Source organism: Chironomus tepperi, unplaced genomic scaffold (genome assembly GCF_022539635.2).
Source record: "Chironomus tepperi strain 1889 unplaced genomic scaffold, CSIRO-AGI_Ctep_v1 contig_163, whole genome shotgun sequence".
Classification (NCBI taxonomy): Eukaryota; Metazoa; Arthropoda; class Insecta; order Diptera; family Chironomidae; genus Chironomus; species Chironomus tepperi.
The window spans coordinates 2,272,238-2,299,947 of record NW_027226285.1 but is presented as its reverse complement, the minus strand read 5'-3'; the positions used below and the strand labels follow the sequence as shown (position 1 = coordinate 2,299,947).

Genomic DNA, 27,710 nt, shown 5'->3' with positions numbered 1-27,710 from the left:
CTTGAAAATGTGACATGGAAAATTCAAACAATTTGTGAGAGAAAATTTGATTTTTCTCTCTCTTGAAAATTCTCACTCTCTTCAAAATGAACAGGACACAATTTTCCTTTGTACATCTCGAAAACATTTCCTTTGTATGAATCTCAAACATAAATTGACAGTTTTTCACTCAGATGTCGCTGGAAACATTAAAATGTTTTTTTTAACGCATCTCTTGGCAACTTCAAATCCTATTTTTAAGCTTTAATAAAAGCTTCAATAAACATCAGAGTCGATGTTCTAATAGAAAATTTATTTAGTTCTAAAGATATTAGCACATCCATTGCAGCATCATATCCTTTCCACACCTTTCAAAATTGTTCAGTTTACATGCATCTTTTGACCAGATCAGTCATAAAAGAATAAAGCGGAAACAAAATTTCTAATTTTAACAGTAATTTGGTGACAAATATTTGAAAATATTAAATTATTACATAACGGACATTCGTGAACTTTTGTTGTTTGAGATTTTAAAGAGTTTATTTCTCACGGGAAACGTTAAAGCTTAGTCATTTAATTATTCAATGACGTGAATATTCGTGTTATGTGTGGTTGATCAATTATTGACAAACATAAAATAGATTGAATTGTTTATCATATAAATATTTAATATAGTAATAGTGAGTAAAGCATAAAAGAAAGGAAAGTGGAAAAGAACAATTTGGAAGTGCACAAGAGAAATAAATAAGTGTGAAAATTATTGATCCTTTGTGTGTTCTTCAATAATAAGTGATTGCTCACTTTACTCCCATAGTACATAATTTTTTTGTGTGTGCTAACAATTAATCACAAAAGGCTTATAAGTGAGATAGAAATTATAGAGGAAGCAGAGAAACAAACAACTCCACAAAAACGACAATGGCCACTTATTGCTCATTAATGCTCTTTCTAGTGCTTCTATTAGTTTTTACGATCGCCTCAACAAATGGCTTACAATGTTACCAATGTGGACAATTTAACGATGGCGTTGGTTCAATTACACCATGTTTGAACTATAGCGAGACCACAGCTCATTTGCATCTCAAGGAATGTCCAGGGAAAGGCGATAAATTTTGTGTGGTAAGAGAAGAACAAAAAATGAAAAGATCCTCAAGATATTTTCATTCATTTTTTTGTTTCTTTTTCATTTCCCCTCAGATTCCTTTCCATTATAATTTTAATTTTGCAAATGTCATCAAAAATATAAATTTGATGTCTCAAAAATAAGCATATGTTTCTTAAGTCTCAGCACTTTGTCCATTTATCTTTAAATCATTTTATGAGAAGCATTAAATGCTTTAACATTTTATCGATGATTTTGTAACTTGGCTATCTTTCGTTTTCTATTCCATATCTCTCGGTTTTTCTAATAGCTGTACAGAAATATGCTCAAATATATTTTTAAAAGCTAAACGTTGGGAAATACAAAAAAGTGCTTTCTTTATTTAACTTTTTCAGCTATTTTTTTGTCTTTTTTCTCTCTCTAGCTGTCCTAGAAACTTTCTCATTGTTGTTTGATAACTTAATGAATAAAGACTCTATGTCTTTTTATTTAATTTAAATATATTTTTATACAAAAATGTGTTAGCTGTATTCTTGTCACTAATGTAATGTCCGAGAGAAAACAACTTAGTTCAATATAATTTGAATATAAATAATACGTTATTGTTGTATTCCAACACCTCCCCTCAACAATAACCCTAAATGAGGTTGGCTGGCCTCATGCTCCAGTTCTGTAAGTCCTCCTCGTGTCCTTAGATCCTTGATTTTAATTCCTCCTAAAGCCTTGGTTAACATGTCCGCAACGTTGTCTTCTGCTGGTACGTAATTAACTTTAATTAGTCCTTGCTCCTTGATGTCCTTGATGAAATGATATCTCGTTTCTATATGCTTAGTGCTGTTACTGAATTTATGATTATCAATCATCTTAATTGCGCTCTGATTGTCTGCTAAAATTTGAACCGGATACTGGACATTGATACTAAAATCTTGAGATAGTCTTTGCAACCAAATCATTTCCTGACACGCTTCAGACAGTGCAACATATTCAGCTTCGGTCGACGACAGCGAAACGCATATCTGTTTTCGACATGCCCAACTTATCGTACCACCAAAAGCAAAAACTATAAAACCGCTGTTTGACTTTCTGTCCACTCTATCTTCTGCCCAATTAGCATCTGAATACATGAGTAAATCTGAATCTGAATTCTGGTTACTTAATCTTAAGCTTAATTTCTTTGTGCAACTTAAATACCGAATTACTCGTTTAACTTCATTTAAATCTAATCTAGTTGGCTTGCTTACTTTCTGACTTAATATAGAAACACTTGATGAAATATCTGGTCTTGAATTTGTACTTACGTACAAAAGCATTCCAATTAACTTTCTGTATTCTTCATTATCTGGGAGTGGATCCGAATTCTGAAGTTTGTAATAGCCTGTATCTAAGGGGAACTTTGATGCTTTTGCATCACTTAATTTTGATTCTTCAGTTATTTTATCAATATAAGATTCTTGATTAATAAAATAATCACCATTCTGATCTTTCTTGATTTGAATACCTAAGAAGTACTTAATGTGACCTAAGTCCTTGATTTGGAACTTAATACTTAATTTTGATTCGATTTGATTTACTATATCTATATCTGAACCTGCAATTAGAATGTCATCAACATGAATTATTATAAAGCATGACTTATTATCTGAATGTTTAATGTAAAGACATTTGTCTATCTGACTTTGTTTAAAATTATTATCTATAAATACTTGATGTATAGTTGAATTCCAAACTCTTGCTGCTTGCTTTAGACCGTATAAACTTTTCTTTAATCTGTAAACTTGATTATTAACTTGATATCCTGGAGGTTGTTTTAAATAAATTTCTTCTTGAAGTTCTCCATTTAGAAATGCTGACTTGATATCGAATTGTTTTATTATATATTTTCTTTTAGCACTTACTGCTAAAAATAATCTGAATGTTGATGAAAGTACTAATTACTGGAGCAAATACTTCATCGTAATCTGTTCCATACTTTTGACTGAATCCTTGAGCGACTAAACGCGCTTTATAACTTATGACTTGATTATTTTCATCTAACTTTTTCTTGAAAACCCATTTGGAGCCAACTGCAAGTCTTGATTCAGGTAAATTTACTAAATCCCATGTATTATTGTCATTAAGACACTTGATTTCCTCATTCATTGCTTCAATCCATTTATCTTTCTCTGAACTTTGAATCGCTTCCTTATAACTTCTTGGTTCTAAATGTTGAATACTATTTATTTCATAGTCTGCAAATCTTGCTGGTAATTTACCCGCATTACTTCTGACTGGTCTTTGATTTTGAATTTCAATTACTGGATTTGGTTCTTGAACTGGATTTTGAATTTCTTCCTCTGCATCATGAAATATTTCAACTTCATCTTCATTTACTTGATTTGGAATAACTGGATTTATTTCATCGAAATAAATTGGAAATTTATTTGACTCGTTATTCTGATTAACGGAAGTTTGAATGTCACTGTCTATATTGTTCTGAATCTTGCAGTCTGAAATGCTTTGATCACTGACCTGTTGATTACTTGCTTTAGAATTTTTCTTAATGAATATCACATCCCGACTTATTTTCACACATCTTGATGCTGGATCATAAACTCTATATCCTTTGGCTTGTTTGTCATGTCCTAAATACTTGCATTTGATTCCCTTAACGTCTAATTTTCGTCTTAATATTTCTGGTATGAAAATGTAAACTTCACATCCAAATTCATGAAAATCTTCATTATCTTGAGGCTTGCTGTAAAAGATTTCAAAAGGTGTCTTTAGTTTATTATTTTTACTTACAACTCGATTTAGATTATAATTTGCTTCATTGATTGCTTCTGGCCATAAATTTTGTGGAAGTTTTGAATCAATCAGCATTGTTCTGGCAGCTTCCATCAACGTCCGATTCTTTCTTTCTGATATTCCATTTTGCTCTGGTGAATATCCGCACGTTGATTGAAATCTAATTCCTTCACGTCTTAAATATTGCTGAAGTCTTTCATTTGTATACTCCGTTCCTCTATCAGATCTAAATATTTTGGGTTTTCTGTCAAACTGGACTTTGATTGTTTCAATATACTCAATGACTTTATCTGGAACTTCCGATTTTTCTCTTAAAAACTTGATTTCTGTAAATCCACTGAAAATATCTGTAAATGTTATCATATATCTGAATCTGTGTATTGAAAGAACTGGCATTGGACCGCATACATCACTTACAACTGTATCTAGATTTTGATTAACCTTACTTGCTTGTTTTGGAAAACTTTTTCTTGATATTTTTCCTTGTATGCATGCTTCACATTGATCACTACACTTGCATTTCTTAAAATTAAATCCTTTATGCTTTAGTTGTTTAATATCACTTAAATTTCTATGGCTTAGAATTCTGTGCCATTCATGTATGCAATTTTGCTGGATGAAATTAATTTCGAATTTTGCTATTTGTTGACTAAAATCTTGAATCATAGAAAGTCCACTAAAACTTGATTCTGTGCCAAATTCTTTACCTTTATAACTTATTGTACAACCCTTACTATCAAATAAAACCTTAACATTGTCTTTAACTAAATTCTGAACTGAAATCAGGTTTGAAAAATTTTTACTTTTGAAATACATCACATTACTTAATTTTAATTGCACTAAATTTCCACATTTTGACTTTATATATAAAATTCCTTCTCCTATTCCATCACAACTAACTTCTTGTCCATTTGCTAATTTAGCATTGTTTCTAATTTTTTGATTTAGATTTGAGAAAAATTCCAAATTTGTACAAATATGCACACTCGCGCCAGAATCTAAAATCCAAAATTTGTTACTTTCATACTTACTGGATCTTGATACTGAATTCAATTCCGCAATTTGATTCTGATTCTTAACTTTATAACACGACATTTCACTTGATTTCACTTTACTTTTCACTGTATGTTGATTTTCACTAAATTTATTTCTGTAAACTTTATTTTGAAAAACTTTTTCACTGAACTTACTTTCTTTGGCCATTCTCCACTTAAGTCTTGATTTGCCTTCTGGGCCCATAACCTGTTGTTTGATAACTTAATGAATAAAGACTCTATGTCTTTTTATTTAATTTAAATATATTTTTATACAAAAATGTGTTAGCTGTATTCTTGTCACTAATGTAATGTCCGAGAGAAAACAACTTAGTTCAATATAATTTGAATATAAATAATACGTTATTGTTGTATTCCAACACTCATACGGCCAGTTTGTCATTCATGATGTTTAATTAAATTTTTCTCGTTTGAATGTATGAATATGATTGAAATTTTAATAATTTTTCATTTATAATTCAGCATTGCAGAAAATTTTAAAGCCTGAATTGAACTTTTTACTGTTTTATGTATTTGAGAGATTTATAAATGTTAAAATAAGAGAAAATATCGACTATATCGTAGTCATCTAATCTAATTATATATCGGATATAAAGTTCATGATTTATCGATTAAAATTTCTTTTATAAATCACTCGAAGCCTATTTATAAATTCTGTTTATAACCAAAACGACCACATCCTAGATGAATATCGATGATTAGAAAATAATTGCTTTTCAGTATTATGACTTGGATATCTTGTCAGATTAAGAATTTAAACAATTATACAGGGGGAAGATTACTTGGCGTGAAAATTATACGCCATTTCCCGCCAGCAGTGTGAAATTTCACGCCGATGGCGTGAAATGGCGTGAAATGGCGTGAATTTCACAAAATTGGCGTGAAATGGCGTGAAATTTCACGACACAGTTTATTCTGGAAATGACTTTGACCTAACTGGATCTTGATTTTACTTCGTGGAAGTGACTTTAACCTTACTGGATCTTGATTTTAGTTCGTGGAAGTGACTTTAACCTTACTGGATCTTGATTTTAGTTCGTGAAAGTGACTTTGACCTAACTGGATCTTGATTTTAGTTCGTGGAAGTGACTTTAACCTTACTGGATCTTGATTTTAGTTCGTGAAAGTGACTTTAACCTTACTGGATCTTGATTTTAGTTTGTGAAAGTGACTTTGACCTAACTGGATCTTGATTTTAGTTCGTGGAAGTGACTTTAACCTTACTGGATCTTGATTTTAGTTCGTGAAAGTGACTTTGACCTAACTGGATCTTGTTTTTAGTTCGTGGAAAAGACTTTAACCTTACTGGGTCTTGTTATTTGATAGGGAAAGTAACTATGACCTAACTGGATCTTGTTTTTAGTTCGTATAAGTGACTAAAAACAAAGTCCAGTAAGTCCAAAGTCATTTATACAAACAAAAACCGAGATCCAGTTAGATCAAAGTCACTTCCGCGAACTAAAATCAAGATCCTGTAAGGTCAAAATCACTTTTACGAACTAAAAAACAAGATCCAGTGCGGTCAAAGACATTTCGCCAACATTAAAGCAAGATCCAGAAAGATTCAAGAAATTTCCAAGAAACTATCATAAAAAATAACAAAATCGTTGGGACAAAAAAGTTAAAAATATGCTTTAATCACTAAAGTATGCAAATATTTAGCCGCCGACATTAGTGACTTGGATCTCTGACCCCTGAGAAAACCGAATTTCAGATCGGTTCTCTTACTTAGGGTGAAAATCAACTTAAAAACCAATTTAAAGACGAAAAACCATTGGAAAAGTCGATTTTAAAAATAAAAAAAATTGGTGTGAAATTTCACGACGCTGGCGTGAAATGGCGTGAAAGTGGCGTGAAACGGCGTGAAATGGCGTGAAATGGCGTGAAATGGCGTGAAATTTCACGCCACGGATGTGAAATTTTTGGCGTATACGTTTCACGCCAAGTAATCTTCCCCCTGCAATTATAGATCATAAGTATAAATTATTCATGAATTTGAAAATTAATTATTTAAGTACTTAATATTATGCTTTAATTTTCATCGATTTAACATAAAATTTGCTTTGGAAATTAAAGTTAAATATTCATTATAATTAGCACTATTTGAATTCGCTAACATTGACTCCAAAATCTCTTAAAAATCTAAAATTTAATTACATATCGCAAAGTGTCTGTAATATCTAAAACAATATTATTTTAGAAGCTTCACATCTAATATCAATTACCATTTTCTTTCTAACACAAAAGTTTTAATACTCAACCACAAATTAGCTTTTACCATTTCCTACGTTTAAAAGAACAATAAATTGAAAAGAAAAAGTTTACATTCTTTTTTTACAGTTACCATTATCTTCTTAGTACTTCCTTCCTTTCCATCTCATATTAAATTCTCTTTAATTTTCTATAACTTTCAAATGCTTCTATATATATGTTGTACTTGAGACCATGAGTGCCATACTACGAAGGATTAAAATTTGAATTTAATTGAATTTAATTTGAAAATAATGTGAATGTTTTCTGGTAGCAGAAGCAATTTCAGAATCATATTTTATGTTAATTGTTGTTGTAGTCTTTGCTCGTCTTAAATGTAGGTGTGGGAACATTTTATGGAGGAAGTAAATTTATGATAAGGCTTTAAGAAAGTCTTTAATAACCACAATGACTTCGGCAATGTCTCATTTGTAAATTCGCAAAGAGAGGGCCGGTGCCTTCAAAGCTTTCACTCTTGACAACATTGCTGGACTCAGCTGACTAATTTGACGGCTTCTGACCTAGAAATTTTATTGACTTTAGAACCATAAAAATCAATAATTCACAAATCTAATGTCAAAAGTTTAAAGTGATTCCATTTTTCATCAACCATTTATTGAATTACTTATTCATGCTTTGTTAGTCACACTTCCAAATAAATTACCTTTACCTTCACCATTCAAATTACTTGTCTACTTTACAAAAAAAGTCTATCATTGTATGTTAACAGAATAACAGCCAAAAAAGGACAAGGAGGTAATATTGCTACTTAATATAACAAGGGCGGGCACTTCTTGTCATTGTAAATATTCAAAGTTTTTACATTCATCTTTTATGCGATGTTATTTCATTATAAAAAGAAATTTTTTAAGATTTGTTATGTACAAAGCATCAATATCACAGTAAGGAAAAATGTTAAAAGTAAAAAACAGCATAAAGTAAATATTGACATTAAAATGACTAAAGAAGGTAAAGAGTCGAGTTGTCTAAAATATACCCAAGTGACACAAAAGAAGAAGACTCCACCAAGGAGTTTTAAAGGCTCCCATAAACTTCTTTTATTAACAACCAAATGGCCAATAGTCGCCAAACTGAGGTGGCTTCCATGGCGAAGTCTTCTTGAGTTGAGTCGCTCTGGAAAACTTTGTAAGTAAAATTTTCGGAAATTTCTCCAAGTCTTAAATTTCGGCTTATTAGTATTCAGTGACAATTTAGTACAAATAAAAAAGTTTTAGGATGTCATCAGGGGGAAGATTACTTGGCGTGAAAATTATACGCCATTTCCCGCCAGCAGTGTGAAATTTCACGCCGATGGCGTGAAATGACGTGAAATGGCGTGAATTTCACAAAATTGGCGTGAAATGGCGTGAAATTTCACGACACAGTTTGTTCTGGAAATGTCTTTGACCTTACTGGATCTTGATTTTACTTCGTGGAAGTGACTTTAACCTTACTGGATCTTGATTTTAGTTCGTGAAAGTAACTTTGACCTTACTGGATCTTGATTTTACTTCGTGGAAGTGACTTTGACCTTACTGGATCTTGATTTTAGTTCGTGAAAGTGACTTTAACCTTACTGGATCTTGATTTTAGTTCGTGGAAATGACTTTGACCTTACTGGATCTTGTTATTTGATAGGAAAAGTAACTTTTACCTTACTGGATCTTGATTTTACTTCGTGGAAGTGACTTTAACCTTACTGGATCTTGATTTTAGTTCGTGAAAGTAACTTTGACCTTACTGGATCTTGATTTTACTTCGTGGAAGTGACTTTGACCTTACTGGATCTTGATTTTAGTTCGTGAAAGTGACTTTAACCTTACTGGATCTTGATTTTAGTTCGTGGAAATGACTATGACCTTACTGGATCTTGTTATTTGATAGGAAAAGTAACTTTGACCTTACTGGATCTTGATTTTACTTCGTGGAAGTGAATTTTACCTTACTGGATCTTGATTTTTGTTCGTGAAAGTGACTTTGACCTAACTGGATCTTGATTTTAGTTCGTATAAGTGACTAAAAACAAGATCCAGTAAGTCCAAAGTCATTTATACAAACAAAAACCGAGATCCAGTAAGATCAAAGTCACTTCCATGAACTAAAATCAAGATCCTGTAAGGTCAAAATCACTTTTACGAACTAAAAAACAAGATCCAGTGCGGTCAAAGACACTTTGCCAACATTAAAGCAAGATCCAGAGTAAAATATTTAGCCGCCGACATTAGTGACTTGGATCTCTGACCCCTGAGAAAACCGAATTTCGAAAATCAACTTAAAAACCAATTTAAAGATGAAAAACCATTGGAAAAGTCGATTTTAAAAATAAAAAAAATTGGTGTGAAATTTCACGACGCTGGCGTGAAATTGGCGTGAAATGGCGTGAAAGTGGCGTGAAACGGCGTGAAATGGCGTGAAATTTCACGCCACGGATGTGAAATTTTTGGCGTATACGTTTCACGCCAAGTAATCTTCCCCCTGGATGTCATCCATTCCGTAATATTCGAAAAATATTCAGATTTTTACACTTTTGTTTTGCTAAAATATTCACTTTCTTATAGTCATACTCAGATTTATAGCAGCTCGTGAGAAAGATTTTACATTGACAAAACACGGCTTTCTTTTATTTTTATTCTAATTTCGTCGCAAATTTAACTTTTAGTAGCTTACAACTGAAGCGTATGCGGTGAAAACAAGAATATTTCCATTCTATGGAGATGAAAATGTAGTTTATTGTCGCTTATAGAGACACAAAATGAGAATGGAAGAAAAATGTGAAGAGAAAGACGAAAAATGTTTTCGTTTTTAGATGAAATCAGACGAGGAAAAGGTTTCTGGAGCTGCCATGTGAAAGATGTTTGTTATATAGAGAAGGAAAGAACATAAAGCAGAGCAAGAACATGCAAATGAAAACATATTAATCATCTGATTTAGTCTTTTATGTGAATGAAAGCTTTTGCAAGTCATTTATGACGAAATATATTGTTGTATATACGATAAAAATTGTTGGATTATTCGAAATTTATGGAGATATTAATGGAAATTTCAGGTTTTTTCATCTTTTTTCATTTCCATCTTCAGCTTTTATTTTTTCCATAGTAAATGCGTATGTGATTATGTTCATAAATAAGTATGTATTTAGTTCCCACGAGATTATTAGTAAAAATAAATTACACGAAATAAAAAGGAAATAGATGTAAAAAAAAGGTAGAATATTCCTTTAGGGAAATTGTTTTTCCAAAACTACTTTTGTGAACATGAACAAAATCATTGGATTATGGAACTGAGATTAACTAGGATTATTAATTTATAGATAGCCATACAAATAAATCAAACTTTTATTTCTTTTCCATTATTTATTTGTGAACAATTTATGAATGAACTTACTTCTGGATATCCGTCTGCTGTGATTTTCGCATTAAGCTTTCTTTTAATGAGATTTCGATAAATGCATTTAATCCACACATGAAAAAAAGTTTGTTTTAAATTTAAACTTTTATAGCTTTCTTTTGCATTTGCAGTAAAATTTTAATGGAATTTTATAATCCGAAATTTAAATTTTTAAAAGGGATTTCATTCAAACTTTATAATCTTTTCAATCCTTTTTCTTCTCTGATTCCTTTTTTCATGTTGTGCTTTTACTACTTTTTTTCATTTTAAGTTACGTTTATACATCTTACAAATACTATAACAAATTTATGTGGCACTTCTTGGGGGTCGTTCACTTAGTACGTTACAAAATAACGAACTTTTTTCAAGAAAGAACTGTGGGATTATTGGGATTTCTAATGCATAAAGGCCCCTCCTTCCCTCTTCTTTCCTGAACGTAATAAGTGAAAGACCCCTTATTCACATATGGAGTCTATTTGAATCTTGATATCAAAATGATAAATGCATTTAATTTTACATAGATTCGCATGAATATTACTAAAAATTATATTCGTTCCCTTAATATTACAAACACTACTAACACCTATTCATTCTGAATATCGGAACAGTATACAGTTGATTGTGACAATAAACAGTAAGGCAACGTAAAGCTCCAATTCATATATCATCCTTTTAAAAACAAACTACATATTCTGTAGTTGTGAGAAAAATCTTAAATTCTGAAATAAATTGCCGTCATTTTTCAAGCTAACAAACTTTATCTTCTCATATTTGCTTTCTGTTTTCTTCATTCACGGAAAAATTTCTTTAACGAGTGAAATTATTAATAATGATGCATATGTCAGTCACAAATTAAAATTCATGACAAAGCACGTGTGGTGCGAAGTTGTAAGAATTAATAAAGAATGATAAATTGTTTATTGTAACCACACTATTAAAGCTGCTTAGAATACAATGCAAAAGCTATAACAATGAAAATCCTTAATGTTTAGGATAAGCCTAATAAAATCAAAAATGACTTGATTCTATTAGGAAAAGATACAAAGGGCAACCGTGCCCTACCAGAATTTGAAATCATTTGGAAAAGCTAATTTTACGCTTGTTTAACATTGGAAGCTGTTAAGGTTATGTAATGAAAGCATTATATCCGGTCGCAAATAACAAATGTGGGTTACAATGGCATCAAAACTTTATGTTCTTTTTTGATAAATTAACCTTTACATAAAAAAATTCGAATCTGCTGCTTTTGATACACTATCATTACCGTAACAAAGGCTAATACGATATCATTTCTCTCATGCAGAGGTTTAGTCAGACATATTTGAAGAGTATTCACGTTTAGTGAAGAGGGTTAAAGCTGGGGTTAAAGCGAAGGCGTTAATAATTGCATACATAGTAAGTTAAACCTTCATGAATATTATGACTAATGTTATTTGTTCGGCCTATTGAAGGCTCATGTGGTTCAATCATAAGGAGAACATACCTGATATATGCTTGACTGACTTTGTATTCCTTTTAGTGGCAGACTTCGGAGCTGTCATGTAGTCTTGTTTATTATGAGAAATATTTCAATTTATAAAAAGTATATTCTCTGTAAGAATGTTTTATGCTTCCTCTCATAAACCCATTTGTTCACATTTTATCTGCCATAAATTTTTTGAGAAAGAAAATGGAGCTGAAAATCAGTTTTTGTGTTCCTTATGGCGTATTATTTGTCTGATATTTGCTCACGAGGAATGTTTGGTTTTTGTTCCCATTGAAGTTTGGTTGAGTACTAAAATTGTAATTTCACATGTTTTGTTCTCATTATAACTTAAAAGTTTTGAAGCATAAATAATAAAAAATCATAATTTTATATCCACAAAAGCACGTGTAACAATATTATTTATTTCATTTAGAACAATCATCCTCCTTTATTTCCATATAATGAAAAGAACATTTTACAACACACGTGTCGGAAACTTTTCAGATGTAATGTTGCAAAGCACATGTATTTATTATGAATTATGACCTAATAAGGAGTGGATGATAAGGAATTTTCTCAAATATTTATTTAAAAATTATGCAAATAAACTTTGTAACAATGTAAAGCACTTTTCTCAAAGCTCAAGACACATACATCATAAAATATTACAAAAAACGTTCTAATTGTTATTTCTTAAATTATTCATGACAACTCTAAGCCGATGATGTTAATTAAAAGAAAAGCTTTGAGTAATTCTGATAAATTTAACGAATAATTAAAACTGAGAGCTTCTACATAATTGCAAATAAAAGATTATTTTATCGCATTTCATTACACAAAATTAAAGAAAATTATGTTTACGGGTCAAAAATTTCTTATTTTTGGTACTCAAGGTTCTTATATCATCATCAACATTTTCTTCGGTTTTTATTACAATAAAATTCTGCTATCCATAAAAAGAGTAATGAAATTAAATGGGACATTCCCACATTTACATTGGTCATTGAATTTAATTGAATTTTTTGTTCTTTCTTGTGTTGCTTTTGGTTAATATTTTATTCTCTTAAAAAAATTTCTGGCTACCCTCCTGAAACAGACTATTCCTGTTCATATAAAAGTGGTTTTCATTGCATTTGAGTGCCAATGAACGTGAGTAGCATCTGAGAATTCTCAATTTTTCCAATTCAATTTATGTACTTGAAAACATTTTCGAATAAAAATTATGCAATCAATCAATTACTGTAGATCCAAAACTTTCTGAGCTGAATTTAACATTTTTCAACAATCAATATAAGTTATTAGATTTTTGAAATGAAAATTCTTCCCGGAAGGCTCATCAGACTAGTATGGACATGGGCAAATTTTTCGACCATTTCCATATCGTGTGATTTCCAGTCTGGCTTGATAGCAAGCAAGAAAACATTAAAAAATATGTTATTGATTTCAAATTTAACCAAAAATAAAAATTTCATTTGCAATAAATCACCAATGAATAAATAATAAAAATTAACAAAACAAATCTGTTCCGAGTCTCATCTACAGGAAATTATAGCTCACATTTGTGATATTGCTTTCTCATAATAATAAATTTACCATCTATATCTGATATTAAAAATTGTTTTTTCCTATAAAAATAAAATTAATATTGAATGAATGTATGCGATACTATGCACCGTACTATACCGTTTGTTTGCACTACTATAAAATGAACATTATCATTATCGTATAACGATTAACAAGTGCTTTATTTGTTTGACTATATATTCTGATAGCTGTCATTCTGCTATAGTATCTTGTCACTGTTCTCGATTATCAAGTGTTGACGAAAAGTCAAATTTGTTGATGTATGGAAAAGAGCATAAGACAATAAAGCGAGCAGCTTATTTGTTTAACAAATTGTTGATAGAGATTGCAGGGATCATGCATGAGTAAGAAAAAAAAGTGATTCATAAATCATAAAACCAGAATATCTAATATACCAGATAGGATAATCTTCAATATTTTACATCTAAATTACATTTTTCAGGCAATTGTTCATGCTTATGGAAAATAAAATAATGTTTTTTCAATTATTAATTTATGGAATCTACAATGTAAAGGATTACTTACAGTATGGTTTCAACACTATATAGTGTTATTGTAATATTAATAACAAGCCATGTCACAAAAGTAATATGTAGTAACACAACAATTTTGCATCATGTTTTTTGGAGCATAGATTTTGCTGATCAGAAGAAAATTTGTTATCTTATGTGGTATTTCATAATATAACGAAGAAATACTGCAGTATCTAAACAGCATGTGCTTTAATAAAGCTTCAATATTTGGGCAGTTGTGGACAACCTATATGCATCGTATAAAATTGAAAATGCCATGAACCGTATGCCGTGTGTTTTTCCTTCGAGGCTTATCACCAAGGTGTGCCTTAAAAAATAAAAGGTTGTCCACCACTGTTTTAGGGATATGAAAGCTTTTTCACTAGCTGTCACAATCAGATGTTATTTAAAGAAGATTATATAAAATTATTGGTCAACTAGGATCCAATTTTATACCAAAGTGAGGTTTTTTATGTCACACAATATTTTTATATCAAATAAAGTGGTGACAGAAAAATCTGCTTGAATCGTCATCTGTTCCATTCTTCATTCTTTCAAATCAATAATATTGATGATAGCAGAATAGAAAATAATCTCAATGGAAACTATTTATATGGTAGAAAAAAAGGAAGAGAAAGAAAAAATCCCATTAAATTTATGGATTCAAAAAAAAGACGGTAAGCGGAAATTCGCATAAAGTCAGTCACATTATTGAGAAGTCATAAAAAAAATTTACGATCTTTATTGGATTTTATTCTTTTTATTTCCTTTAAATAAGTCTAAGCAATATTGAGCGACATGTATTTTTTTTTTATCCAAACGCCAAATCTCTATTTAAACCCAATTGTTCAATAATCTAAGAAGAAGGACGATTTAATACTAAAGAAAGATTGTTACAATACACTAAGCTGTGATTTGTAGTATATTGGATCATTAAGATGATTTGATTTTTTATGTCTTCATAATAAAAACGATTCTGGTGTAAGAATATTTAATGAAAAATATCTTTTACTTGGTTACAATCTGCTATTTCATTTGGGGTCGTGTTCTTATAATGTTCGCTTCTATCAAGCTTCTATTGATTTCATTTGGACAATAATCGGATCGTCAATTTATTTTCTAGAGTTCACTAGCCAAACAGATCAACTGTGATCCATGGTTCCTCTTATTTGGCGTCTGAAGCTCTATCACTGTCTGCACTTGGACGAACTTTATGGTAAAGTCGACAACTCTAAGCCTATATACGCGTTAAAATATCAGACATGAACCAGAAATTTAACATTCTCTCAACGAAATTTCCAATAAAAGGAAGCAAAAGAACTGAACATATTGAAATGTCGAGTATGGATGCATCGGCTTCCGATTATATTATTCTCTGAGAATTGTGTTCATCTCAGAAGCATAAATCTTTTCGTTCAAGAAAAAAATTTCACGCCTGCCTTTCCCACAGATTGAGCAGATTTTCAATGATGTAGATTGATTGACATATTTATGATGCATGAACGAGAAATTGAGAAGAAGTAGAAGAAGAGGCATTGAATTGAGCAAAATTGAAATTTTCACTTGTCTGGAACGTGACAAGAAATAAAAATTAATCCTAAGTTAATAATTGCAAATGCTTAATTAAATTATGAATTTCATTAAAATCTAAAAATTTATCAATAGCTTCAAAAGTTAATTATTTATGAATAAATGACAGCACACAAACTCAATACTCATAAAAATCATGATCAATAGGCTGCATTGATTTCATTAGTCAATTTTTTGCTCCAAATATCATGTATGAAAAAAATAGAAAACGAAAACATGAAGGAGGAGTATTATTGATTATCGATTTCATTCATGAAATCGTGTGTATGAGTATTTTCAGCACGATATGATTTCAGTAACATAATAAAGACATAAAGGAACTAGGTTGAAACCCCATAAAGCATAGTGGGAAGATTAATAGATACCCAAGATGTAGTGGGGAGTCTAAGGGGGAGGGGGTATATGGTATTAGGCTTAAGACCCGACAGAAGGAAAAGAAATTAAATTATATTATTAATAATAAATAATGAACAGACAATAATGGTAAATTGGTCTGAATGGAACTATTTCTGAAGGACATTAAAGGACTAGAAAGTAAATAGAAGATTTATTTAATGCTGATCATGGAATGAGCATTTTTTTTGTCTTTGCTTAATTTATTATGTTTGGGATCTACCTACATGTGACAGATTCATTTAACTTCTTGAAAAATGATTGCTTTTTTATCAGAAAGAAAAACTTCTTCATTAAATCGACGGCAAAAAAATGTCACATCCCAAAGCAGGGAATTTGGTCGAATCGATACACATCTCATAAAAACAACAGAATGCTGATGTTAACTACACAAATCATTCCGAAAATAAAGTTTTTTTTTAAGATGGAAAACTTTCACTTTATTTGCAATTTTCAAAGGGAAAATTACAACAATAAAAATTTAAATGTCTTCAACTTTATTCCTCGCCAATCCTCTTAAGAACAATTTAGTTCATAAGTACATTGTAACAAATCAGTTTGACTTCGAACAAAGGTCAGAATGAAGTGTGAAGGAAAATATGGAAGGAGAAAAAAGTTCTATGATGATAAAACAAAAGCTATTATCTTTAAGTGATGCTCAGTTCTCAAAAAAAAATCTCGTATTTCCCCATTTTTATTATGATAAAATGCTAAAAATGAAGAACAAAACAAAATTGAAGATAAAAAGTGCCAAACCAAGGATGAGCAATTAAGAATCGATACAAGAGTTTGTGAGATTTTTACTCTAAAAATTCATTTTAATTTTTTATCTCCTATAATTCTGGGGGTCATTCACTTATTACGTCACGCTCATAGGCCCCTTTCATAGGGAGGTTGAGATTTTGTTACGGCTCAAACAATGATTTTACATAGAAATTTTGTCACGGAGGGGAAGGATGAGATCAATTATTCGCGTTACGTAATAAGTCAATGGACCCATGTTCGTCTTTTTTTGACCTTATTGTCAGCTGAGAAAAGTACAAATTAAGAATTCTTGTTTATTTCCTTACATCCTTTTGTCTCTTCGTATTTTATTTCAACACCTGTTCCATTATTCTTCCAAAAATGACCCTTGACTTAGAAACAAGCATTAACATGTCAGTCAGAAAGGGTTTACTTGTTAACATTTTATACTGTGAATTTTATTACAACAAAGTTTTGATGCTGTTTGCAAGAGAAAAAAAATTAAAAAAGTTTTGAAAAGGAAGTACGTACAATTTTGTGAATTTTCTGAAGTTTGACGTTTCCTGAATAGTTGATGACTTGAATATAAACAAATATTTTTGGTAATTCACATTGAGGAAAGCTTTTTAAAAATTGTTTCAAGCTAATGAACAATCCGAAAAGCACAGCATGTTCGTTAGAGCACCGACATCTCGTCGTATTGACGGTAAGACGTGCAAAACGGTTCACCTCATTGTGTCGCTCGGGCAGTAATCATGGAAACTTTATGCATCGTTTGCGAAATGAATTTTAATAAATTTTCAAATAAAAGTCTCGGAAGCATAAATGACTTTTTGTTAGTATATCAGAAATAACTTAAGTTTTTCTCATGAAAATGTTTTTCTGCTGTTTTGTTGAGCATAAATTTAAGCCATTCGTGAATGAAAAAAATAACTTTCATTTCTGCTGTGCATGATAAGCAAAAAATTTCCTTTCGGAAAAAATTCAATGAGTTTTGTTAAGAATAGGAATTGAATAAAGGAATGATCTTAAAAAAATGTTGAGTAAGATTTCTGGCATTATTCGGTCAATAACTTGTTCTTGAGGATAGTCAAGTTTATTATTGTTCTTTTTAACATAACTTAACTTAGCTGTATAGCCCGTATTTATTTTAGAATTATGATGGATATTTTCACTCAAAAAACAGTCTTTACGATCAATTGATTCCGATTTTCCATTTCAATCAATTTTCATATTTTATACTCTCTCGCTTTTCCTCGTTTTCCGTAATCAAAGGAAATCGCTCAATTTGTTCAAAAAACAAGTGGTAATTTTAAAATAAAAATCCTCGCTGCTTTGATATAGATTATATAACTATTTCATGCGCAATTTACTTTGCTAAAACAAAAGAATGTAATTATCGCTATTTTAAAGCTCTAAGAGGCGTTTTCCAACTTTTATTCATTCTTCTATACTGTTTGATGAGCTGTAAAGCTTCCTTTATATTTTCATTTTCTATGACCTTACTGATGATGTCCAAACATCCTCCAAGCGGAATATCTTTCCTTGCTCATTGTTCTCAGAAAAAGAAAGAAACTGTATATAGGATAATAAAAAGAATTAAGCATAATAATGTCCAACATTTAACAGTAAGCTCTGTGCGTGTGTGTTTCATATAAAAAAATCTCAGGATAAAAAAACTGAAAATGAGAAAAGAAAAGAAGAAGAAAAAGGCATTTAAGTGTAAGCGGAACTAAGATAATCACTTTTATTGCTCTCTTCTGTAGAACTGTAGAAATGAAGCAAACCATTTTTTCCTTTATATTCTTTTCATATTAAACTTTAATGATAATTTAGAGTTAATATCCGTACTTTTTCTAGCTGTCACTTTCATTAGATGTTAAATATTTCTCTAGAATGTACTTGACCCCTCCCCCCCTTTTATTATGGAATAAAATTGTTCAATTTGCTTTTGATTTTTTCTTGAAAAAATCCCAAAAAACCCAAAATTATTACCAATAAAACCAATCAACTCTCCCCTTCCTCCTCCATCTCTGGCTACACCCCTAAATGTACATGTTTTAAAGCAGGACACAAACCTTAAAAGTTTTTATCTTGATTAACTCAAATTATATATAAGAAATAATAATAATTTTATTACGAAAACAAAATACAATTTAGAAATGTTGAACAAAAGTTTAAAATCATAACACATTAGTAATTATCATTAAGGTTTATGCGCCTAAGCTAATAACTTGCTTATGAAACTTTTTTTGCCAGTTTACATTTAATGGTAGTGACTGTTTCTGTTTCTTTTTTTCTCTTGTGGGGATTTTGTATACCGTTGCTTGTACTGTATTACTATATCATGAATGGCAGTATAATAATGAAAGGAATGGAGAAAATACATAACCTAGAATGATTGCTTTGCTGCATTGCATACCGACTTTAAAAAACACAGAAAAAATTTAAGTTAATTTGTAATCTACGATTATGCTGCAAAACTATTTTCGCAATTTAAATTGTAATATTACCAAATTTTATTCTGCATCTAAGGAAAAACAGCATTAGCTTTTATGCGGACTTTCATGCATTAGGAAAAGAAACATGGAAATTAAATTCAATAATTTTATTTAAGTATGTAAAATTAAGAAAATTTCCAGTCTACCTTTTTACTTTACTTCTAGTATTATTTGCATCTGAAAAACTAACGAACAAAGAAAAACTTTTTAGTTGTCTGTTTCCTCCACTCCATTAAAGTAAATGTTTTTTCCATGTTAAAAGACATAATATGATTCAGTGAGCATCGGTGAACCTTCCCAGAAGGAGCGCATTCAATCTTTTTTTTCTTCCCTTTTTCACCTTCATTATCTCCGTGCCGTGAAACAAAAGGAAGTTTCTTTATTGAAAGTTATAGTTCTTCATTGTGCTTAATGAGTAGTTGCAGTATTGTATTCTATGATTTAAATATCTCATTGTTTTAGCTTCACGTATTTGACTGCAACAAAAAGGGATTTGTTGAAAGCGAAGTAGTCATGTATATAACTTAAGAAATCATCTATCCACATGCAATATTAAAACATTTTTTTATCAAAATGCATGTGCACTGGTGTACTTCTCTTCATCCCGATCAGAAAAAATTATTTATGGCAGCCAATTGGTTGTCATATGACGTCCAAAAGGCTACTTTCACTTGTACCAAGTGTTACTTGGATATCATGAGACCACCATCTGTTAGCCATCAAAAGCTTGTGCCGATCGGACATTGAACACTTAAGTTGATCTGTTATAAGTAAGTAAGAGTTTGTTTATTTTTAAACACAAGGAAAATTGCAGTAAGAAACTTCTTGTCTTCATTTTATCTCTTATTCTGTCAACGTTCTTTGTTTTCATTTGAAATTTTCAACAAGATTAAAATTTGCATTAAGCTTAAATAACTTTTGCTTTTCATTCGTACTGCAACGTGAACAACAAAGTGCATACTTCTAGATCTTATTCATAATCACGTGTCTTACAAACTTGACTAAAACTAAAGTTTAAGAAATCCATTTTACTTAATCCCATCCATACCTAAAGTGAATATTTTTCAATTGTTGTAAACTTTTTATTCTCTTGCGCTTTTGCAGTTTAAGCAAAAGCAAAATCACAGCACTTAATAGATAACGATGTATGTATTCTGTATGCATATGAACTATACATTTCAGCATACGAATCATTTTACGAATAAAAATCTGCTTTTTCTATTCTTGCTTTATTCAAGTCTTGCATAATACAGAACTGAGCTGAGAACAAAAAGTTTTAAAGTTATTTCAAGTAAAACTTTTGAGTTTTGCGGTGATTTATCACACAAAAATCAAGTGCAGATACTAGTAAAATGGACTTTAAAGACTTGCTCGTTTAGCGCATTTTATTCCGAATCATGCTACAAAATTTAATATGAAAATTATGTTTGCGTGTTTATGACATCTGTTTACCATGTAGTGCATTTTTTTCGGTGTTAAAAAGTTGTTTTGGATAAATGGATGTTGTACATGCCTGTGAACCTGAAAATGTATTTTAAAGCCATGTTCTTTGGTATGGTTTAATTTTTTACTACAAATTGTGTGTATGATGCAAAAATTGTGACCTTAACTTTGTAAATTAGAGCAAAATAATAAATGAAAATATCATCAATCTACATACAAGTATCAAAAATTTGTTTTGACATGACTGATAACTCAGAAAATCCTTCATCTGTATTCATATGCTTTATCGACTTTTCCTCTATCCATTTTTTATGTGATGAAATTTTATACTATAATACAAATTCATCTTCAAAAATTACATTTGGTTTTTCGTACATATTACATATTTGATAGAATTTTATACTTACACAACAATTTTTTTAAAAGCCACCGATCCATCAAACCTAATACAATTTATCCTAGGATGATGTATAATATATTTTATAAAATAAGAATTTAACATTTTGCCCTTGGATTTAGAATGTGAACCATAGAAAGATTTAAGCTCATAAAACCTCAGGTTTTACATTTCAATCTTTCATAATTAATTTCACATTTTAGACATATTTTTGAGGAACAAGATTTTTAAATCCATACACAAAAAAACTTTGATAATTGGAAATTTCAATATTCGACGTAGAAATTATATTCGGCTGTTAAATATTCACAAAGCATTTAGCATATGTTTTATCAAAACTTTTGAAATGTGGAAGTTATCTAGCATAAAGGAGGCAGTGATGAGTAACCTTTTATTTTTCATAGCAAACCTTAATGGTATGCATCAGCCAAAACCGCAAAAGACATACATTTTATGGTGTTTTTAAAAAATTTAGTTGCACATAGGTTGTTCACCACTGAATTAGAGGAATGAAAAACTTTTTTTAAACGAAAAAACTCGAGAAAAAAGGATTCATGAATTGGTTAAAACTGTGGGAGTTTAGTGAGCTAACATTATGGTAAAATTAGACTGAGTCACAAGAATTAAAATGTTCTCAAATTAGTCATATTGTTAAGGAAACAATTTTTGAATCTCTGAATACCTTTATCCTTTTATAAAAAATTTAAAAATGTCGAAAATGAAAAACCGTAATGAACATAAGTTTATGAAGCATGCGGAACACTTACTGCTGCAAATTGACCAGACTATTTTATGAAAAAGAATAAATTCTACTTCAAGTCCAAGAATGACAAATGGGGAGAGAAGTGCGAAAGAAAAACTCTTTTAGACATCTGCCAAAAACTACTGTGGTTAGGGGTAATGATGGTTAAAAGTTACACAAAATTATAAACTTTTAACCATTTATCACTAATTAAAAGCAAATTATGTTTTCTAAAGTGTGATAATTGCTATTTATTAAGAAATTTTTCAATTAGTAAGCACTTAAATTTAAGCAATTGCTGAACAAGATTTTTATCTCAGCAAACTTATTTCAACACTTACAAAATAATCTAGATTTATTTTAATTTGACTTTCATGCCTTACTTTTGTGTTAATTTCGATATTTTGTAATGACATCAGCATTTTTAGGCCTTGTTTAATATTTAACCTTTCACTTTTTCCTTTATTAAACAGAAATACGTTACTGGATTATCAACAGTGAGAGATTGTGTAGCACATTGTGTAGAAAAAGGTAAGAGAATTCATAATTTGTTTTCATCACGTTGAAGTTCCGGATGTTTTCTTAAAAAAATATGCATAAATGAACATTTATTATTATTATTTGAGAAGTAAAGTGAAACTCAATTTAATTCTAACGCGACAATTCATACATATTAATTTATTACCAATTTTCTAACTTTTTCCACTTTGCATTCATAAACTCTATCATTACCTCAATCATGTTATATTAGAGATGGGATTAGAGGTTATAAAAGATCATGTCCATTATTCAATAACCATTAAACACCTGATATAGCAGTATGCTACTGCAAAACTTTTATCGTTCGATAAAAGCATAAAATTATTTTACGGTTTAATTATTCATTTCCATATCACATTTCAAAAGAGCTCTCTTGAGAATTTCGATATGGAACCTCTAAACATTTTCATTTCAACATGAAATGAGAAGAGAAGTTAGTGTCAGAAAGAAGAAATTTTTATGTCATTTGAAAAACATTTTCTCTTCTCACCTCAACTCTTAATACTCTCACGAGCATCTCATATTCATGTTTTAAATATCACATTATAACATACAACTACTGTATATGTACGTACTGTGAATATCTGGCACACGGAGTATTGTGAAAATCTCTACAATTTTCAATTTTCATAATACGTGATAAAGATCCATCTCCATGGCAAAAGCTTGATGTTTTCTGTTTACATTGTTATTTGAATATTAAATGAAGCGCTAGAGATAAACGTGTTCATATTGAATGAGATTCGAAATATACCAATGTACGCATATATCCTGATTTCTTTTCCTTCTTTTCTCATTCACTTTATAAGTTAACTTTAATAATATTCATAAGAAATAAGAGAAGAAAAAAAAAGTGAGAAGCATAACGTTTGGAGAAATATATTATCATGCATAAAACGTGTTCACAGAACGGAAAAGGAAGAAATTTTCTTTCACTTATTATACCTTTCTCTTTATAATTAAGATTATCGCTGAACGTTCAAAATATTTATTTCTTATTATTTTCTTTACAGATGTTTGGGACACAAGCACTTATTGTTGTACAATGGATGGTTGCAATGACTCAACTATCGCAACAATTTCCAGATTTCTTCTCATTTCTGCAATTTTAATTTCAATTATATATCAATTATAAGATGAATAAGAAGTTATAAGAGAAAAAGGAAGTTAGTCGATTGAAATACTAATTAATAGCCAAGGGTTGCATCCTAAACTATAAAATTCTCAAATTTGATAAGTTCCTATAGCACCATAATTATAATTTTACATGTAAACTAATCATAATTTAAACCCTTGGATTAAAAATACAACGAAATGAAAGAAGCATTAAAATATGAAAGTAGAAAGTTAAAATAGTGCAAATTGGATTCCAATTCTCTACTTAAATACTCTTCTAAATTTAAATACCTAAAATTTTAATATAAAAAAATTAAAAAATTTATAAAAATTTTCACTAGAGTCTAAATAAAAATGATACACATCACTTGAGATATTCTAAACAAAAAAAATTATAAAAGTAAGGATGATGAAGATGCTTTAAAATACTTGAAAAATAAGCTGATAAGAAAGAAATGGAACCAGACTTTTTAAATATTCAATTGAAATTTTAATTACTTAAATGCGCTTCATATTACAGTAGAACTAGGAAATTATTGCTTGAAAAGAAATTTTATTAAAATTTCTGAGTGTAAAAATGTTTAGTAAGAAGATGCACAGAAGTTATATTATTGTCAAATTTTAGAATCGTTTCATAATTTGAATAAAGAGTTTGTTGAATGTGCAAATGGCAATTAAATTAAATTAACCTAATTAAATTATATTAACTTAAAATATTTTTGTTACATCATGATTACCCGTTTTGAATCAATTGTAATGTCTTATTAAATAAAGAATCCTGACTGTTGTTTTTTAAATTTTTATGACAAAGATACGTTCATAGGGGGAGGGGGTTGAGGTTTTAAGATGAGAAAATTATAAATTTAACATATTTTAGCTACTTCAGAAAAAATCCATCTTCCACATAGCAATGCTTCATAAACCATTTATCTTACTACCTAACTCAAAACTATCTTAAATATTTCAGTGAATTGAGTTCAATAAAGTTGATAAAGAATTTCTACACATGATACGTCTTTGTTCTTTCATATCCTTTCATGAAAACTTTTATTTTTGAAGTTCTATACATCTATGAGTAAAAATATATTGTTTTAAAAATATTAGCTCCTAATAAAAGAGGAAAGTATTCTGCTAAGCTATATGAACTCATAGAAGAAATGAGAAATTCCTTTCATATTCTACAGCTTTTTCCGTTATCAAACACTACCACATATGAGCATATATCAAATACAAAAATTTATCCAACAAATTGCTTGTGTGCTCATGGAAAAAACCATTCTTCAACGGAATGCGGGTATCTTTGTCAAATGCTTATATTTTTGTAATTAAATTTTATTTATTTCAATCTTCATTTATATAAAATGTGGCTTTTACGAGTGCTACCAAATGCATGGGAAAAATTTTTCATTTCACTCAAAAAATAAACAATTTTCTGTTTATTTATTATATTTTTTATGGGAGCTTTCAAGTGGATTTAAAAAAATGTTGGTAAACTCAAATCTTGACTCAAATATTTTGTTTTAGAAAAAGTTTCTCGGAGAAATTGAAAAGTTTGTGGTTCCTTTCTAAATATTTGATAAAATATTAAAAAATTTAAATTCTTGATCAAGCCATTCTGCTCAAAAATTATCTTCTCATTGAATGAATTTGATATATTTTTTTAAATTTTTTTCCTCTTATTTTAAAGAGAAAAGTATTCAAATTACAGAACATAAAGGTACTCAAAGTAATTATGCCACGAGAAATTAATGTAAAAAATAGAAAAAGATACAAAGTTAATTAGTTTGATAAGAAGAACATTCGCTCTGTCTTCCTTATGCAACATGAAATTTAATGAAATGAACATTAAGCAAAAAAACTACATAGCTCAGTATATATATACATATTGGCATGAAATATGATGAAAAATTTCTTTAAAGTTTTTGTTCGACTGTGAGTTTTGCCAAAAGCTACACAGATAGGATTCAACCTTTCTTTAAATTATGCAAAGCCAACAAAAACCTAATTAACATGATCCAGCGCAAAAATCTTTTCATTTCTTTTCTTTGTTCGAATATTTCATTTATCATTCAAGAAATTTTTTTGGGTTTTTAATTGTTAAGATCGTTGTGCAATAGACATTTTTATGCTGAAATTCGATTTCGGTAAAGAATAGTTGAACACGAATGAAATTTATATATTCAATCATAAAATTTGAATTGCATTTTCGAAATCAACTTGAAAAAGATTTGAATTCAATTGAATGAATGAAGAATGATGATAGAAAAGAGAGGATGAGTAGATGAAGGGGGTTGAAAAGATGAAATCGAACATTCTCATATAAATGTTCTGTTGAATATATAACAACGAGAGTCATCAAAATATTGTGAATCCGAGATTTAAGAGTATATATTATAATAATAAAAAAAAAAGATTTAAAAGAAGAAAATTTTCTTATATTTAAAAAAATATTTACTGAAAGTATATCTACACTTAGGAAATATGTGAAACATACAAAGCCATAAATCGATTGATTTCGAAAATATTTACTTAAATTGCATGTTCTTTGATACATTGATAGATTACTGATCTATATAAAAATAATAAACTAGCTAAATTTGATGAGTTTAGATTTTCAATTCAGATACAAATTGACCTAATAATCATTTATTATAAAATTAACATCTGTGGTCGATTCATTTAAATTAGCTATTGGAAAATCATCATTGGTAAGGGGCCGTCCATTTATTACGTTCGCTTCTTAATAGGGTTTTGTAACAGTTTATGAATGTTTTGTAACAGAGGGAGGGAGGGGGGTCTACTAATCCAATATTTTTGCGTAACGTCATAAATTAACGACCCCTGAAAATATTCCAAAAAATTTTTTCCTTGTTGAATAAACTCAATTTTTGAAATTTGAATTGACAATTTATTAAAAATTTAAATAAATACAGCTACATAGGTTTATTGATATTTATTAAAAAATTCCTTATTTACAGTAATTAAAATGGCCATAATTGAATATTTTGTTTTATTTATGAAGTAATACCATGAATTTTAATTTAATTGTGCGGCTATTAGTTCAATGGATGTCATTTCGGAATTAATATAATTCTTTTTTTAAACAAAAAATTTTATTAAAAAATTTAAGCTCAAAACTGTTATGATATAAATAGCCTCACAATAGATTTAATTAAAAATAATTGCCAATATTAAAAAACATAGTTCAACTCACGCATTAGCATGTAAATTTTCATTGATCAAATAAATTACAAATTTTCAGTATGACGTGGAAACGATGAATAATTGAAAGTGTTAAGACAACCTCTATTCATTAATCTAAATTAAATAAAAAATATGAAAATTTAAATAAAAATCTTTTAAATGCATTAATAAAGACTAAAGTTTTAGGAATACTGTTGTCTTTGGTTTTAATTCTTTAAATCTTTCAGAAAAGAACAGTTTAAATATTTGAAAAAAATCGTATTTTTTGCTGACAACTCTCAATTTAAAAAATAATTGAAATTTTTCAGGTTGCCAACGACTGCTATAAAATTGAAGATCCCCAAAATGAGCAACATATTACACTGTTGCTTTCAAAATATATTTACAGTCTCTCAGTTTATCTTTAATGTGCCGCTTTATATCGTTGCTGCTTTATCTTTATGGAACTGAATTTAATATTTATTTATCTTCTACACTCATAAACATTTAAGAGATGTAAAAAGCATCGTTCATAAAAGGAGAGAAAGAATAAAAGACCATTGACATAATTCATATAACCCAGAATATTAAACTTTAATGAAACAGAAGCGACTGAATGTTTATATTCTGCGTAAAGTTTATGAGATAAAAAGCGTAAAGAAAGGAAAATTTATCATGACATTTTTCCCACTTATATTTTATATGAGAACTTTCAATGAATTGTTCACGATGACATCATTAATTTTCGATAGCATGGAAGGCGTTATTAATATGAGAAGCAATATTAATGGACTTTTTTTGGATTCTAACGTTGTCAATTTTTTTATGTATTGAATCTTTTTCATTGCCTTAAAATAAAAAAATTATGGCATGGATGAAAATTATTTCTTAAATATAAATTTTTACTATAATGAGCTTTTATTAACTCTGAAAATTTCCAAGA

General features: G+C 29.5%; 1 protein-coding gene across 1 annotated transcript; it reads left to right on the top strand.

Annotated features, from left to right (window-relative positions):
* The first annotated feature begins 381 nt into the window (after positions 1-381).
* LOC139088419 (uncharacterized) lies at positions 382-26,954 on the top strand. Its single transcript, XM_070637638.1, has 3 exons — positions 382-1,098; positions 22,402-22,459; positions 23,482-26,954. Exons 1-3 carry the CDS (start codon positions 898-900, stop codon positions 23,601-23,603), a joined length of 381 nt encoding a protein of 126 aa, XP_070493739.1. The 5' UTR covers positions 382-897; the 3' UTR covers positions 23,604-26,954.
* Positions 26,955-27,710: the final 756 nt, after the last annotated feature.

Bases quoted from the DNA above. Each gene is read 5' to 3' on its own strand.
- LOC139088419 (XM_070637638.1), top strand. From the start codon at position 898: ATGGCCACTTATTGCTCATTAATGCTCTTTCTAGTGCTTCTATTAGTT. The intron at 1,099-22,401 runs GTAAGAGAAGAA...TTTATTAAACAG, and splicing joins AAGGCGATAAATTTTGTGTG to AAATACGTTACTGGATTATC. The intron at 22,460-23,481 runs GTAAGAGAATTC...TTTTCTTTACAG, and splicing joins AGCACATTGTGTAGAAAAAG to ATGTTTGGGACACAAGCACT.